At 37.5% G+C, this 18,138-nt stretch overlaps 1 protein-coding gene across 1 annotated transcript in view; it reads right to left on the bottom strand.

Moving 5' to 3' along the window:
- Positions 1-5,492: 5,492 nt before the first annotated feature.
- Positions 5,493-18,138, bottom strand: part of LOC145984351 (uncharacterized) — a 51,609-nt gene continuing 38,963 nt past the window's right edge. Inside the window, exon 3 of the mRNA XM_083118008.1 lies at positions 5,493-5,740. Within this exon, the coding sequence (XP_082974134.1) occupies positions 5,611-5,740 (130 nt within the window). The 3' untranslated portion in view covers positions 5,493-5,610. The remainder of the gene's footprint in view (positions 5,741-18,138) is intronic.

Genomic DNA, 18,138 nt, shown 5'->3' with positions numbered 1-18,138 from the left:
ATATCAAGAAAATATTGTCGCAGACAATACGATATTTTTTCCATATCGTGCTATCACTGATATGTTGTCTCCACGATATATATTTCCAAATATCATGACAATATATTGATGACACAATATAAATTGCCAAATATCAAAGTATCATGACGATATACCACCAACATGATATATATCGCCAAAATATTAGGATGACATATTGCCAAGATATGACACACCACTGACATGATATATATTGCCAAAATATTGTGATGATATATATCGTCTAGTTGATATCACCTGGACAATGTTTTTTCAATATTGTGATATATCGCCGAACACTAGTGGCCACTGATCCTGTAAACTGGCTGAAAAGGAGAAAAGTTGTGATGCTTCCCTTGGAGACTTGAACCAGTGTGCATCTCGTAGCCAAAGCCCAGAGCCTTAACCACATGGCCATGGTGAGAGACATTAGTGTGTAGGTATTCCACTTTAATTACATGCATCAATTTTCCAAGATATTTGCTTTAAAATATTCAAAAATTAATAAGTATATTAAATTACATCCACCACAAAATTCAAAACGAGTAAAATAGAAAGAAACTTATAATTTTGAACACTTTCCAAGATAATTACACTCCATGAAAGTGTTGCATGGCATTTTCGCAGAGCCAGTGAGAGACCATAATACCGGGAAAGTATCTGTAAATGAATTCCAACCAATACTTTCCGATACAGATACATTGGTGTCAGCTCAGCTCTAGTTTATTGCTACTAATGCAAAAATTGAAATTCAGAAGGAAATGGAGTTTGTGTGAATACAATGAACAAATTAAATTTACAAGAATGGCATTGAAGAATTCAGTAGCACATAAGTTACTTATGTAGCTTGATACTAAAGAGTGAAGGCATTTAATTACTTGTGTACATGTTTTGAGATTATTGACGTGCATAAATAGTGATTTTCATTGTGGATATAAACAACTTGGAACATGCACATACAGCATTATGTGTGTGTTTGAGAATGTACAATGGTTAATAATTAAGGCAGAGCCAGTATTAGTATTTCCAATTGAAAGTATCATTCAAATTTAAGTACGGATTCTTTTCCAGATACCACATACACATTATTTCGATCCACAGTTGGCAGTCCAAATGTCTTCAAAATTATGCAACATTCATAACTTTTTATTAATTATATTTCAGTATTGTGTGGCAAAAGTGAAATTTGTGTTCCAAGTGTTGACGATTTCAATATAGTGGAACCTCGATTTTACATTTCCAACTACAAGAAAATTACATAACACGTTGCTTTATTGGGATCATAAAAATTGAATGTGTAACACTGGGGTTCCGCCATATTGTAATTTATCGTAAGTGAATTGAGGGATATTTTATTTAAAAAGGATAGAATAAGCTGCAATAAAATACTTGTACTGCCAGTAGAAAATTTCCACTGATGTTTTTTTTTTTTGTTTTGAAATGCATCCTACAGTAAGTATAATTCATGTTCCTTGGTGTCAGACAAGCCAGTTAATGGTAAAAATCAAGAGGCAATGCATGATGCAAAATTGTTTTCCAGAGTAGTGTAAGTTTTTGAAATTTCAGCATGTTTTTGAATATATCCTTAACAAAGGCAATTTTCTACTGACAGTACAGTAGCATTTGTGATTATTTGAAAGATTTTTTTTTCTCCCCCAATTTAGTTATGAATCCCTACTTCGTGTTTGTCGCAAATGCCAAGTTGGTGGTCAAGTATATTAAACCTTGTGATCTTGCCATTCAAGTTTCCAGGTTTGAGGCAATTGGGTTCCTTCATTAAGCCCATCTAATCATCATTCATGATCATCACAATTTGCCTAAAGAAGAAGAAATGAAATATAAAATAAGATACATATTTTATTAATACATCTACAAGGAGAAGGATTTGTGGTGGTGGTGAGTTATGCAAATACATACTGGTCATCTTTTACTAAAGTAAGAATCACGAACCTTCCGACCCTCTGTAAACAACAGTCTCACTTCGAGTAGCGTATCACTCCGTGCCAGCTGTTCATGAATGGTGCAGCCATCATATGCTGCTCACTCGGAACCTTTAATTTTACTTAACATGGAAAAACGTATTCTTATTTTAACTGATAATCTACACATTGAAGTATAATAAATTTTCTACAAGTGATTAAATACGGGTTCTTGTTCAAGAATGAACATATTTTTCTATGCCAAAAGTCCCATTTATCTGACACTGGGTTAACTGATCCCCCTTCCCCCCCCCCTCCTCTCTCAGTATGATGGCCAAAGTTATACAAGAGAGAGAGAGATTAGTTTCAGTAAATTCAAGCCTTTTGGTTTTATTGCTTCCTCTTCCACCAAATTATTGCCCAACATTGTTGACATGTAGAGTATTGTGTTCTCCTTTGTGCAACAAATATACCACCAGTTTTAGCAGAAGCTAAACAAAGATAAGCCGGGGAATAAAAATAGATTGTTTATCTTTCTCTCGGTTTCTCATGCACTAGAAAACAAGAAAACGATAATAAGCACATTATTTATGCATGTCTCATGCAAGTAATGTATTTTCTTACCTTGGTTCAGCAGTTCCTTTTTGAACTTGAGGTATATTCGGCACTAGACATCCTGTCAGAATACGGTCTGTCAACGTGGCACAAGACGCGATTTAACGTCAACTGCTAAAATTGGGGAGATCGTCATCAATCATCACTATCAATATCTTCCCCACAGTGGACAGGACGGCTCTTTGATTGAAAGAATACGAAAGCACCTCGCGTTGTATTGCACTTATCTCAAAATTGGTGTACTTGTTTATACGAGCAACAATGTTTTTTTGTTTTTTTTCGCGGGACTCGCAACTTGACTGGTTGCTTTCCTTTCTTTCACCACACCGAAAACACAGACGCAGACACACATTTACACTTGGACACCAACTTCACTGTTTGCTAAGGATAGCACCGACACAACATCACATAAACGTTAAGAACAACCTGCTTCTGGCCAATTTTAAAACGGCTGTATTTCCGAAAGACTACTCTGAAAACACGGGAGACCTTCCTGCATGCATGGAAGTCGCCATGTTCGAAACTGGCGCTATTTTCTTGCTGTTCACGTGATCGATTGTAATTTGTACAATAATCACGTATTATTATTATAAACAGAAACCTTTAATGAAAATATATTTTAAAATGTATAATCCAACGTAATTTACAAGTTTTTCTTCCATTAGCATACTTTCATAGAACGGACTGCATGATGCAGAAGAAATCCATTATTAGGCTGTTGCCAACCTCAATACTTCTCACTAAGTCAAGTACAGAAATGGAAGTGGTATGTCGAATGTCGGCATATGATAGTGAGATTTCACATTGTCAGTGACGATCCTCCGTGGATGGAGGAGGGGGTGGGATGCAGGAGTCGATCTATAATCCAGAGTAGGGATGGCCAAACGGATCCGGATCCAAAAGTTACAGATCTGGATCCGGATCCGGGTCTGAAAGTTTTGGATCTGAATCCGGGTCCGAAAGTTTTGGATCTGGATCCTGATCCGAGAGTTTCGTATCTCAATCCCATTATAATATTACCACACCTTAAAAGGTATTATGATCTTCGATTACAAAGAAATTTTTCATTAGTTAGTCCTACAAGAATTTTTTTTCAAGTGTTGTTCCTAAAATACTTTGCTACGCACCGACAATGAGAATGAGTGATCGTCAGATGAAATTGATGAAGGGACACTCACAAATAACACCCATGCCGGGATTCAAGCAAGGGAACTTCAGTGATGAGTGTGAAAGTCAGCCACCAGGCAAGATGTACATTTTTAAATTTATTTTTTTACATATATTCAATAACTTTCAACAGGTCATCAGTGATACACTGCTTATTCTGCATCTGTTCACAAATGGAATGTTTTTACTCCTTGTAGGCTATGTGGATTATTTTTTTCCATAAGTTTGCAACACTGTTAGGGTACACGTGCTTTTGTTACAGAAGGGCTTAAGTTCTATGATTCTCACTTTAGCTTATTTGGGTGTTTTTAAACTGAAAAGGTAACCCTTGACAAAACTGTTATTTTGTTTAAGTGCCGCTTTTCAAAAATATGTTGAAATAAACTACGACTGCCCAGCTGTTACCCAGTCATTGTTTTGAGAAGCAATAATAAAAAATAATCCCAAATTACACATGATGTAACATCAATATAGAGGAGGAAGTTACTTAATTACTGACATGTGACATGAATGATAATTTTGCACATAGGGCAAAGTCGTGCTGGTTTTAGAAAATCTTTCTGCCTAGCAAGTTTCCATCACTGCAATTTTGACAGTGCCATTTTGAACTATGACTGTGTAAACTTTTGTGAAGAATATTACTATCCACAGTTTCTTCAAATTCTACCTCTAGACAGTAGAAAAGTTATTGCTGTAGTTATGCATAATTTTTGAATAGATCAGTTTTTTAGTGTGTGTGTAATTCCCATGTACAATACTTGCAGTATTTTTTTTTCTTTCGGTAAATATTAGGGAATGGGGGGGGGGGAGAAATGAAACTTTGGCTGATACCGATAATGTACGAATATAAAATTGACCGATTTGATATAAAATTCCCATTGATTCTAGATGAACCTGACTAGTTCAATGACCTCCTTAATAAATGTTTGTTTCCAGGTGACTACATTGAAAAAGAAGTTGCTTTGTATTTAGACAACATTTCTTTTATAAAAAAATAAATTTGAGATTATCAATAAAAAATATAATGGAATGGCAGAATTTTGCACTAAATTACAAAACATTTATAGATATATCGGATCAGTAAAATAATTGGTAATTTTACCGATATGCCTATATCAGCTGATGCCAATAGAGTAGCGATTAATCTTTCTCATCCCTAGTAAATATATTTTTAGTCTCATGTGGTTGGGGCAGATTGTTTTATTATATTAAAAGGAATATATTAAACTAAATACTGAGGCTATTTCAGTGGTGTTTGCCTCAATGCCGGAGCTCTTTTCTGCACATAATTTGGAAATAAGTACTACCCTAAATAAAAGGAACTTATTATAGTATAATTCTGAATCATAATTCATTTGGTCATGCTCACAAAGGGCATACATTTAGTGATTAGAAGTAGAAGAATATCGAATAAACTTTTTGCACGTCAAATTAGCTTTGCTGCTGCTCATACACAAAGCAGACTTCAGTGCTGAAAATATAGAAATATTGGCTAGTACATGCTTCACTCTTGAACAGAACAAAGAATTACAAACTTGTAATTTTTACTTTCCAAGAATATGTATTCCTATGTAGTAGTACTTAATTTGAATACATGCCAAATGCCACCTCATATTTAAAAGCCTACCATCATGAATATCTCATATCAAATCCAGTTTACTATGTTGAGCCAGCATCTAAGCTTTAATATTTAGGATGATTCCATTTGCAAAGTTCATATTCATATGAAAACAACTCATAACATGAACAGTGATTTTTATTTAATTAGCTTTACATCTATGGGAAAGACAATGTACATGAACGATATGTAAATAAATAATAATGTGGGTGAGAACATGATGAAATATTTTTTTTTAGTAACAAGAGTGTACACATTACTTAGAATGTGCTGCTATGTTTTCTCATTCTTTGGAGGTTTCCGCGTACATTGTATAAGATTACAGTTTTCCTTCTTGATCATTGCGCGCCTGAATCCAAGAACTTGCTTGGCCAAGGTCGAGGGTAATATCATCTCAAGGGACCTGCAATAAACAGAGTTGAGAACATATTTAATATATATAATTGATTTATTTTCACTTCTACATTTCTAATTTAATGTCCATGCAAACATTGACATATTGAAATGATTCCTCTGTTCACTAACAAGAACATTTAAAGAATATATATACCATCTTCTATGAATAAAATTCAATTTAAAATTGCTGATAGTTCTATTACTATATACACTGTACAGACGGGATCGAATGAAATGTACTTCCCTTTTCCTACCAACTCAGAAGCGAGTTGGAAACTCTTCATTGCTCCTGTATAGATAAGAAAGTGGGGGAGGGCAGTAGCAGACAAGGCCAGCACGCAAACTTGTTTCCGGCAAGCTTTCTGTTGGAGTCTTGGCAGTTTGTGAAAGGATTTTGTGTTCCTACCCCCTCAACGATAAAGCTTTATTTGAAGATGGTAATAATAATAATAACCCATGGTGCAACAGTCCGTGAGGGCCAGGTCCTACCCACCGACTGCCGGCCTCACTTCCACCTGCCGAGGTGGGAATTATGGGGTGACGTGTGGTCAGCAAGACAAGTCTTCAGTCGTTGTAGGTTTCCGTGACCACGTCACGCTACTCGTTTGCAGCTCCCCAATTTCCTCACGACGGTGGATGTCCACCGGTTCCATACACAAGACCAGGTGTCCCGGGTTTGAATCCCGCCCTGGGCATGGATGTTTCTGAGTGTCCATTCATCAATTTCATTATATCATCACTCTTCTCCATCTTCGCAAATTAGCCAAAAGTGGCACAAAAAGCAAAGTGAAATAAAAGCAAATCAATCAATCAATTGTTAGGGCAGAACCATATATTACACAATACAGGTGAAATTGTTGTTGGTTGACGTGAATATTTAATATGCCTAAACTCTTAAAATACTCTAATATCAGGTTTTCTGTTGCAATTGTTATTTCAATTTTGAGGGCCTCCATGACTGAGTGCTTTGCATACTGCTCTATGAAACCGGAGACCCTCTGTTCTATTGATTGATTGATTTGCTTTATTTTAATTCGCTTCTGGTGCCACTTTTGGCTAAACGCGACGATGAGGATGGTCGATGAAATGATGAAATTAATGAAGCGACACTCACAATGAACATCGAATGAACACAATGCCAAGGCCGGTCATTAAGTAAGCTGTGCTAACCACTCTACCACGGAGGCCGGAATTCTTTTTAATGTATAGGAAAAATAGTTCTTTGACATCGAACTAAGAACAGTTAATATGCGTCACCTCGGAGTTGTTATATTTTAAATTTCGAACAATCAATTGAGATTTATTCTTAACCATTCTTTTGCCTACCTCAAAACTTCCACACAAAAAGATCAATTACACTAAGGACAACAGCGTTAGAGTCTATGCTTTAAGGAACGATTATTAAGCACACGATGATGACGGAAAATAATTCACATGATTATGGTGATGCATTACATCAGTGAAACAATTTTCGGTCATGGTGATAAATTGAAAAACGCAGGGACACAATAACCGATTTATTTATTTATTTCATTTCGCTTTTCTTCCACCTTTGGGTAATGAAAGGTGTGTTAAGATGAAAGTTGTGAAAGGACAACTACAAACGTAGATGGATAGGACGCAGTCCAAACCCCACAGACCATTATGCTGACCTTATGTCTAGACGCCAGATCCTTGTTAGTGTGCAAAATGCACTCAATGGTCACAATGACGTAAGCATTCGTAGAATTGATTTGTATATTTTTTATTTTTTTTTAAATTTATTTTTTTCGAAAAACGCGAGCCAAACATGTGATATGCTCATTACTTCTCAGGAACACTCGCGGCCTTCAGCCAGTTTTATCCTTAAACAAAATTGCGGGTTAGGATGTTAACACACTTCCAAGACAATATCCAAAGAATACTGTCACATAGGCGAAATGTAAAACATTTTTATTTTCTCGTTTCTATTACATCCCTGGGGAGTAAAAACGGCTGGAGCGTGATGCTGATCATTGACCTCCAAAATGGCCGAACTCGAGAATATGCGGCGCCCTACTGCCACATCCCCTAAATGTGCCTTCATGGCACGGTTCTATACGGACGACGAACTTTGCCTTATCTTTTCTACTACTAACTACTCATGCCATGAATTTTTGTATTTTTGATCCTTCATTATGTCTCCATTGCTAACCTGGTTCATACTCAGTCACAACAGCAATTAGTCAATGCAATAAAATACGTCAAACTTAAAATGAAACAGGTGTCGGCGCGCACGCACGCACATGCATACACACACAAACACCAGGAGGGAAAGAGAGAGAGAGGGCGGGGGGATAGGAACACAAAATCCTTCCACAAACTGCCAAGACTCCAACAGAAAGCTTGCTGGAAACAAGTTTGCGTGCTGGCCTTGTCTGCTACTGCCCTCCCCCACTTTCTTATCTATACAGGAGCAATGAAGAGTTTCCAACTGGCTTCTGAGTTGGTAGGAAAAGGGAAGTACATTTCATTCGATCCCGTCTGTACAGAGTGGTCACAAATTGGGTGTACCCCCTTTTATTTGCGACACCACAATGGTTATGGTTGAATGCTTGATATGGACACATACCTGATGGTTAAATAGAATGAAATATTGGTATGGAGACCATCATTTTCGTAGCACAGCCGAATTCTGTGCCATGTTCTGGCATACTTGGGGTTGCAAATGTGTCATTATCTGAATAAGACCTTCCTTGGGCAGTGGATTGGAAGGTTCTGAAGATTACCCAGCTCCCTTAGCCTGGCCTTCAAGAAGTCCTGACCTCACTTCTTGAGGTTCATCAATAAACAACCAGTATTGTACAATGCAAGAGTTACAAACAGCTGTGGGAGATGCCTTCATGTACATGACTCGAGATTATCTCTGCAAAACATCTGCCAAAACATGGGACTGAGCTCAGGTACAAAACCGGACTCAATACCAATGTTCTGGACTCTTAAACCATCAGGTATGTGTCCATATCAAGCATTCAAACATAACCATCGTAGTGTCAAAAATAAAGGGGGTACACCCACTCTGTATACTTGCATTCTACTGCAGGTAAACATTTGTCTGATTATGAATCCTGTAATTTTGTTGAACAGATTAAATTGTGGAAAATTTGTGTACTTATATGTTATATGTCAACTTGGTTTTATTAATTTTTTAATTGTTTTCTGTAAATTGGAGCTGCTTTTGCTACTAAGAAGTATTCCAAATACCGATAACAAATATAGCTATTAGTTCATTTGCTTTGAATACTCAAACACATTGAGAAACTGAAGCTGACTGTAATTTGTACTGATAAATTGAACTTCTTAACATTTGCATTCTGATAAAAATTAATGTAGTAAAACTGATTTAAAGGCAGGTTTTACAGTTGTCACCTCTCATGTAGTTTTCAGACTGAAACAACAAGCAACATAAGTAATTAGACATAAGGGAGTTTCTAATTTTTTTTCCATGAAACTTTCTTGTAGAGTGAGTTCCCAAGCAGATGGTGGCAGAGACCACCAAAATTAATAGAACTTCTACAAGTAAGTTTCGAAAAAAAAAAAAAAAAAATAGTAACTTGCATACGTCTAATTATTATCAACCGCAACTTTTATTCCCAAAACATGAAGATAAGTAACTTGGAAAAAATGCCACCTTTCATACCAAACTGACATGAGAAGCTTCACATGTCCCTTGTACCATGCACACCACTGGACTGTGGTGTTTTCTCAATATTGTGCATTCTGTGGCCTCGGCCTGTTGATAGCACATGTGCAGTGAATGCTTTTGTACAGATTAGATGGGGTCTTGTGTCACTTGTAATTTTGGTGTGAAATCTCCATATCGCTTGTCACCTGTTGCATGTCTGAAAGCACCCTTACACTGCACTCTAGATCAGTTTCTGAAAATATGTTGTCAAAACACCAATGTTATTCTTACTTGCCCAATTATTGGGATTATTGAATGTGCTTCAAAATGGAAGAAGCCAATGAATCCCAATAAAATGGTATAAATTATAAATCATTTAGCTGTTTAGAATGGTGAATTTATTTTAATTATTGGTGTATAATTAAAATGAATATGATCTAGTTACCAATTATGGTATTTGTATTTTTGTTATTTAGCAGCGCTTTGCTGCCACTTTTGACTAATTGCAACAATGAGGATGAGTGATAATATGCTGAAATTGATGAAGGGACACTCGCAAAGAACACTCCTTTTCAGGCTGGGATTCAAACCCAGGAGCCCTGACTTTGCAGTGCTTTATTCTAATTACTCTCCCACATAGGTCAAAACCAATTATGGTGATTCATTTATCACCAGTATTGCTACATGCTGAAAGAATAAAATCCTATTATTTTAGATTTATGGTGATAATTGTACTAATATAAAACTTATGTCATTATGGTTGTTCACTTTCCCTGAGATCTTCATTGTCACCCTTGGCAGTTTCATAAGAGTTGAGATCTATATTTTGTATTGCCTCATATATCATTTTTTTTTAAAAAAAAAGTACTGAAAAGATGAATGCTATAATGTAGAACTAACTTACTTTAAAAGGAATCAATAATATTCTTGTCATACTACTTGCTACTGCTGATATAGATAAATGATTTATCCAATCTTTGGCACCACAATGAAACAAAATGGCTAAAAAGTGATGTAAAAATAAGACATATATAATTTATTTTGAGATGTTTGCTGTTCTGAACTATTATGTTTGAGCTTGAAATACTTACTAAGAAGATAATCTCTCTGTGACGCTAATACTTTTGGAGCAATCACAAGCTCAAATATGGCACGTATCACAAAAGTAGTTTTCTCAGGCAATCAACCAGGTGAATTCCGGATAGGCTTCCGAGCTTTCGAGAACTAACGTCTCTCTCATCTTCAGGGATTGAAGTGCAGAGATATGTCAGGGTGAAGTTATACTATGTATTTGGTGTGGCCGGGAGGTGTCTGATGTAGGTGGCGGGCCAATCAGATGGTGTCTCTCTGATATTCGCTCTCCCAGTTGACTATCGCTAACCAGGCTGGGTCCAGTTTAAGTCCCATGTCCCTGTTGAGATTTTCCTTTCCCCGTGATGATTTATTGATGATCTTGGTGGTTGTGAAGTCAATTCTATGGCCCTCCTGGATGGAATGTTCTGCTAACCCAATTTTTTTGGAATGAAAATTCTTGATGTAGCTGGCTGGCGTGTTCTTTGCAAAATATAGTTGTCTTGATGTTGTGTTTGATCCACAAACTGCCATCGAAAGTCAGATGCTGCCTTCCAAATCCTAAAGACGACCTAGGACAGAAGACACCCGGGGTTTACCTTATCATCTGTTCCTGTGGTAAAGCCTACATTGGACAAATGGGGAGGACAATTGAACAATGTTGCAAAGAAATTTCATCCAGAAAAATCAGGGTTAGCAGAACATTCCATCCAGGAGAGCCATAGAATTGACTTCACAACCACCGAGATCATCAAATTACTGGGACCTTCTCATCAAAGAAGCAATTCGTGATTAAAATTATCCGTTATACCATCTGGTGGGATTTTCAGGAACCACTCCAAGTAGGACACTTCGCTGTGTTGAAGCCGTTCAAAGCACAGGGAAAATGCAAAAAAGTAAGGTCTACTGTTCACTTTTTCCTCTAAATCATTTTGTGGGTCAGGAGAAGTGAAAAGCTTACATGTATTTTCCACCCCGTGGAATCAACAAAATGAAATTTGTAAATAAATCAGCGAAAACAGAACTGATTGACAAGACTGGCATAACTGAAATGCGACAAGGAAATTATGAAGAACGCACGAGTCTGTTCACTTTATTTTCCGAAAGATGATTTTATTACCATAGAATAGAAGAAGAATAGAAATGGTCTTTATTTAAGCAGGCGTGTTTCGGCCTCATGGGCCGTTCTTACAACCAACCCTTGTCAAAGATACAATAAATGAATAAAAACAAAAAGAAAGAAAAAAAAACACAAAATGATCATGATAATACAATAAAGATAATATAAAGATTATACAATGATAAAATAATACATTGAATAGATTAGTATATATACTGTTGAGTAAAGATAAGTAATAAGTCTTCGGTAGTTCAATGTGTATGCGGGGGGGGGGGGGTAGGTTAGGTATGCATTATATGATATATAAGTGCAGGTGCAATTGTTAACATATGAAGGTTAATTAAGTTGTTGGGACAATAGTAAGTTCTTCAGATTTTTCTTAAAACTTCGATGGCAAATAATGTTAGTCAAAGGTGCAGGCAGTTTGTTCCATTCCCTGATCCCTGTAACAATGAATGACTTGTTATATGTGGCGGTTTTATGTTTGGGGATTTTTAGATTGTGCTTGTTGCAGATATTATGTTCGGCTGATGTTCTACGAGAACAGATCTTATCGGATAAGTATTTTGGGGAGCCACTCTTAAGTATTTTGTGCATCAAGGTGAGTGTTAAGTATTTTCTTCTATTGTTAATGTTTAGCCAAGAAAGTTTCTTTAAATAGGGGGATACATGTTCCTTTCTGTTTAGGTTAAACATGAAACGTATACAACAATTTTTGAATTTTTTGAAGTTTATAGTTTAAGCCCTGGGATATATTACTGTACACTGGAGCGCAATAGTCTAATGTGGATAGGACGAGTGATTGCATAAGACGATCTTTAACATTAGCGTCCAGAGCATGTTTTAAATGATACAGAGATTTAAGTTTCCCCATACAGTTTTTCACAATAAATTCGACTTGTGGCTCCCAATTTAAGTGTCTATCGAACACAATCCCCAAGTTTTTGCTTGTATCCACTTCGCTTAGCGGTATACTGCCAAGAGTTGGAGGAGAAGGTGCGTTTTTGTGAAGTTTCTTAAGGGTACCATGAGTTCCTATGGTCATGAAGCAAGATTTTGTTGGATTTAATTGAAGGGAGTTCCTCCGTGACCAATTTGTTATAGCATCAAGGTCGAATTGAAGTTTGGTCATCGCATTATCGTAGTTTTCTGTATTACACTGAATATAGATTTGCGAATCGTCAGCATACTGATGGTAGTGGCAATATTGGACAGCGCGGTCGAAATCAGCTACGTAAATCATGTATAGTAGTGGACCCAATATACTTCCTTGAGGGACGCCTAGTTGAACAACTAACCATTTAGAGTATGTGACTTCCGGTTCCCGATATTTCACACGTTGTTTCCTGTTGCCGAGATATGATCGAAACCAATTTAACGCGTTTCCGGTAACGCCATAGTGATACAGTTTGGCCAATAGCAATTCATGATTGATCGAGTCGAACGCTCTTGAATAATCCAACAAGACTAAAAGTGTAACTTCATTTTCATCTATTCCTTTACTTACATTGTCTACGATATCTACCAGCGCAGTGCAAGTACTATGCATTTTTCTGAAACCAGATTGAAAGTGTGGTAGGAAACCTTGAATATGTGAAAGTATTTGTTCATAAATTACTTTTTCAAGTATTTTGGACATTGTGGATAGAATGCTAATAGGTCGTAGATCTTTTATTTCTGTGGGGTTGGATTTTTTAGGTATAGGTGTTACTTCGCATTTTTTCCACTCTTGAGGGAACCAACCTTTGGAAAGGGAAAGATTAATAATGTGCGTAAGAGCTTTTAAGCAAAAGGGGATGCAATACTGTAAAACAGTTAGGTTTATGCCATCATAACCGCACGCTTTTGATTTCATTTTGTTAAAAATTTTACGTACTTGTTCGCTACTTACTGGGGTAAAAAAGAACGTGTCATTGTTGGGTTGCTCAAGATACGTGTTGGTTTCATCAATCACCGCTGCATTGTTATCTGAGGGTGCACTCGGCTTAACAAAGAACTCGTTTACCGCATTCGGCCGAAATGTGTCTGAGGAGAGCGCATTACTCTTTTTATTTGGTAAAAGTCCCTGGCTTCTGAGGTTAGACCATAAATTTTTAGCATTTTTTACATTCATATTTACCGTTTCGTTATAGTGCTTAAATTTTGCGTTTCTGACTGCTTTTTTGGCTCTGTTTCTGAAGTATTTGTACGATAGGAGAGCGTCTGGGTCTCCTGTATTTACATATCTCAGATGAAAGAAGTCGCGCAACTTCCAGAATTCCCTTACTTGATTTGAAATCCAGGGGGGAGGTTTGGTTACACGAATTTTTCGCTGGGGGGCGTGCTTATCTATTAATCTGATAATGTTATCATTCAAGGCCTCCACCGCTGCATCTACGTCCTCGTTTCTTTCGATTTTGCACCATTCCACATTTTCCGCGTCTTTACGAAACTTGTCCAAGTCCATGGTTTTGAAATTTCTAATTTTGATAATTTTTTTAGGTTGCTTTGGTGCGTACAGGTCAAATATGGAGTATGTTATATGGTGATCTGTGATTCCAGGTAACTCGCTCTGCCCAATTTGCTTTACAATTAAATCTTGTGAACAAACGATTAAATCAATTAATGACTTTGACATCGCTGTCACTCTGGTTGGCTTGGTAATTAATTGTTTCCCGTGAACTTCCTTGATTATACTCTGAAGGAGTCTAGTACTGCTTTCGTTTTTTCTTAACATGTTGATACTCAGTCGCCTAACGCAATGAAGTAATCGTAATTTAAGTATAGGTGTTGGAGGATATCTGCTACGTGACTGATGTGAGTATAGCTGACATTTGGGGGTTTATATGCTACCATAAGTCCAATTTTTTTCCTATCGATAGTTAATTCGATTACAAGGTACTCTACGCCGATATCATTATTAACGAACCCGTCTAAAAGTTTCCATTTAAGCGATTTAGAAATGTATAAGCACACACCACCTCTAGATTTGTTTAATCTATCTTGTCGAACTAATGTGTAATTTTCGATGTCTACTATATTATTACTAATATTCGGTTTTAACCAGCTTTCTGTAATGGCTATCAGGTCAAAGTTTAAGTTCGATATCATTTCTTTAAATTCATCTATGGAGTTGAGTAAACCTTGAATATTTAGATGACATAATTTAAAGCCATTTTCAGATCTATTTATTTCAGCTTCGAGCTGTTCCTTTATATTGTAATTGCTGTGGCGGATATTAATGGGCGACTCATCAAAGTAACTGGAGTGAATTCTGATTGGGAAAGTAAGTTTTAAATTGTTCTTTATGAATATAACATTTTTTCTTCGAAAACAATGCAGTATGTATGTAATTTGGAACAGGTGCAAGTCGATTAAGTGCGAAGATGAAAATAGTTTGAGAATTAATTAATGTCTGTAATCATAATGGTAAGTCAGAAAAAGGAAATTGACATGATAATGTTGCTGTTTCATTCAGTACATCAATTTTCAGTGAATACTGAAGATAGTCTCGATGAAATTGTTGCCATTGTTGTTGTTTGTTATTATTATTATTATTATTATTATTATCCTGTGTTGTTATTAAACCAGCTTGCCTCTTTGGGGAAAGAACTGCAACTGCATGTTTACATTTTTCTCCTCCCCAAGCTATGTAATACAGGTGAATTGCTTTATTTTCAAATCGTTTCTGAGAGCCCCAGTAACAACCGAAGTGCAGATGAAACAGCACTGCTTTGAAGAACCAATGCATATACATTAGTTTCGTCTGCGTTTTCCGTGTTATTTTTGCCTATCATAATTAAATGCTTTGCTCTCGGTACAGCTTCACCTTCGTTATAGTTCCTGGAATTCACATCGCATTCGCAATATTTAAAAATATCGTGTATTTTAAATGTCTCTTCCATACTAGCAATGACAACACTCTGCTATTATGTACTACTACTGAATGTAAACACAGATTTATCCTACATAGAGCGGCCATATTGGAAGTGACACTATTGCTCAGGTGGTAACTCTAATCGTGAATAGCCATTCACGAAGAAAAGGAAAACCTCAACAGGGACACGGGACTCGAACTGGACCCAGCCTGGTTAGCGATAGTCGACTGGGAGCACGGACATCAGAGAAACGCCACCTACATCGGACCCCTCCCACACCAAATACATATAACTTCACCCTGACATATCACTGAACTTCAATCCATGAAGATGAGAGTGACGTTAGCTCTCAAAATCTCGAAGCATGTTCGGAAATCACCTGGTTGATTGCTCGAGAAAAGCTCTTCAATATTTGCTGCCAGGAAAGCTTCAAGAATTATTTAGTTTTCAATTGACTTTAAAAAAAACAAAGGAAAAGTAATTGTCAAGTTATTTTATTTCAAATGGATTCTATATACCTTCTACTACTCTGCAGCGTAGTTTTTACTAGGGCTGAGCAGATACTGATACCAGCGGTATTTTTTCCTACCGATACCATAGATTTTCAGTGGCTAGATGTGGCCACGGTGGCTCAGTCGGTAACGCATCTGACTACCATGCTAAAGGTCCCGGGTTTGATCCCCAGCCGGTTCAAATCTGGGCACCCACCCAGCATCGAATAACATGGGTACCTGGGGAAACCTGGGGGGTAAAGGCGGTCAGGGGCGTGGTACTGATCACATCACCCCCACTTACGACCGGATCAAGAAAGTGTGGGGCGTTACCCCCACACCCCCTATACGCCTTCATGGCGTGGTGCTAAGCACAGGGGAACACTTTACTTTACTTTTTACTTTAGATGAGCAGGCAAAAGCAACAGCTCGTCTCAACATTTGTCCTCTTTAAAAGTTCGTTCACCCTTCCTTGTGACAGATTGGGAGGCCAGCACATAGATTTTCCTGGAAACATTGGATCACAAACTCTCACCCTCCTGGCAAGAAGCAGATGACAAGATCAAGGGCATGGGTAAGTGAAAGCTGAACCCAAATGTGACCATGAAAGCATGGAACTGCTTAGTTAATGCTGTGGAAATAAAATAAACCATTCATAGCCAATTCTTGCTTGAAAGCTCATGGGGGTAAGATAAGTGGATGATTTTAGTAAACCACACACCGTGCTATACTGCAGGAGGCCTTAGAAGGAGCGTTTCACGGGCTAACAGCAGACGTCGCTCGCACACTATTGCCAATACTCTCGTGTCGTCTGCTCCTCAGCCGAACAAACAGGCCAAGGTCACTCACCCTTCCAGAAGGGTGCAGAAAGCTAGCTGTGGCAACCGGGCTCGCTCATTCACAGACCCCCCCATATTGTCGCCTGCTGCAAGCCCGCGAAGCGATCTTTTTAAGGCCTCATGGAGTATAATGCCGGGTCAGATAGTTGTGGAGTTCTTGCTAAAGAGGAATGAAGGTCACTGTGAAATTAGCTTTGTTTTAGATATGTTCAAGTGGGAAATGGATTCAGCAATTTCTTCTTGTCCTCTTCCCTTCTATGACAGTCTTTTGTGTGACTGCTGGTATCGACAAATGAGGGTCATTTATTTTCCCCGAGATTAGATTGGGACCATGTGGCTTTGAATGACGGTACTAAAGAAGACTGAGTTTGAGTATGAGTTTCTGTTTCAAGCCCACTTTATGCACAGATAGGCTAATCGGGACTTCATCAACAGGTTAAAGTGGGATTCGAACCACTGTGTGCCTCCACCGAGTATCGAACCTGGGACCTATTTGTTACAAGGCAACAACATTACTAGTAAGCCATTGGGGAAGCCGTTCTAAAGATTTATGTAAACCTTATTTATAATAATAAGTAGCCGCGGTAGCTCAGTCGTTGGGGTGTCTGACTACCATGAGAGAGACCCTGGTTTGATCCCGGCAGGGGAGAACCCAGACTTTTTCAATCTGTTCAAGCAGCTCCGGTGCCCACCCAGCATCGTATAAAGTGGGTACCTGGAAGAAACTCTGGGGGTAAAGGTGGCCAGGGGGCATGGTGCTGATCACATAACCCCCAGTTCGGCCGAGATCAAGAAAGTGTGGGGCCCTAACCCCACACCCCCTATACGCCTTCATAGCATGGTGCAAAGCACAGAGGAGCACTTTACACTTACTTGCTTTTTACTCATAATAATGCAAATAAAATATTAATCAGGAACTTTACATTTCGTCAACTGGAAGTAACATAATTTTTTTGTTATTCATAAATATCCATTTTTTAAAACTTTTTTTTACATTCATTTCCTTGCTAGGACAGTTGTTTTTACACACATGTTTTATGTGTTTCTACACATAAGCTAGATAATGAATATGTGCTATTATATCTCTATGAAACATCTTTTTACCTATTCATGTAATAATAACAATAACAATTTTTTTAGTCAAGAAACAAAGAACAAAATAGGTATTAACGTTGTCTTTCATCCGTTTCTTAGTCTGTGGTTACATATACAACATTACTCCATATGCATCGCAGTAACTAAGGACAAATTAGTTTGAATAGACCTATGTATTATATTAACGTATTAAATAGAAACACTTTTATTATTATATTTCTGAGACACTTGGCTTGAACTGGCTCCCCAAATCATATTTCTATATTCATGCCTTGTGATGTGATAAGTT

The sequence above is a fragment of the Lepisma saccharinum genome, chromosome 2 (genome assembly GCF_977018435.1).
Source record: "Lepisma saccharinum chromosome 2, izLepSacc3.1, whole genome shotgun sequence".
Lineage (NCBI taxonomy): Eukaryota > Metazoa > Arthropoda > Insecta > Zygentoma > Lepismatidae > Lepisma > Lepisma saccharinum.
Note: the sequence above shows the minus strand (reverse complement) of the source record. Positions and strands in the feature narration are given on the sequence as shown.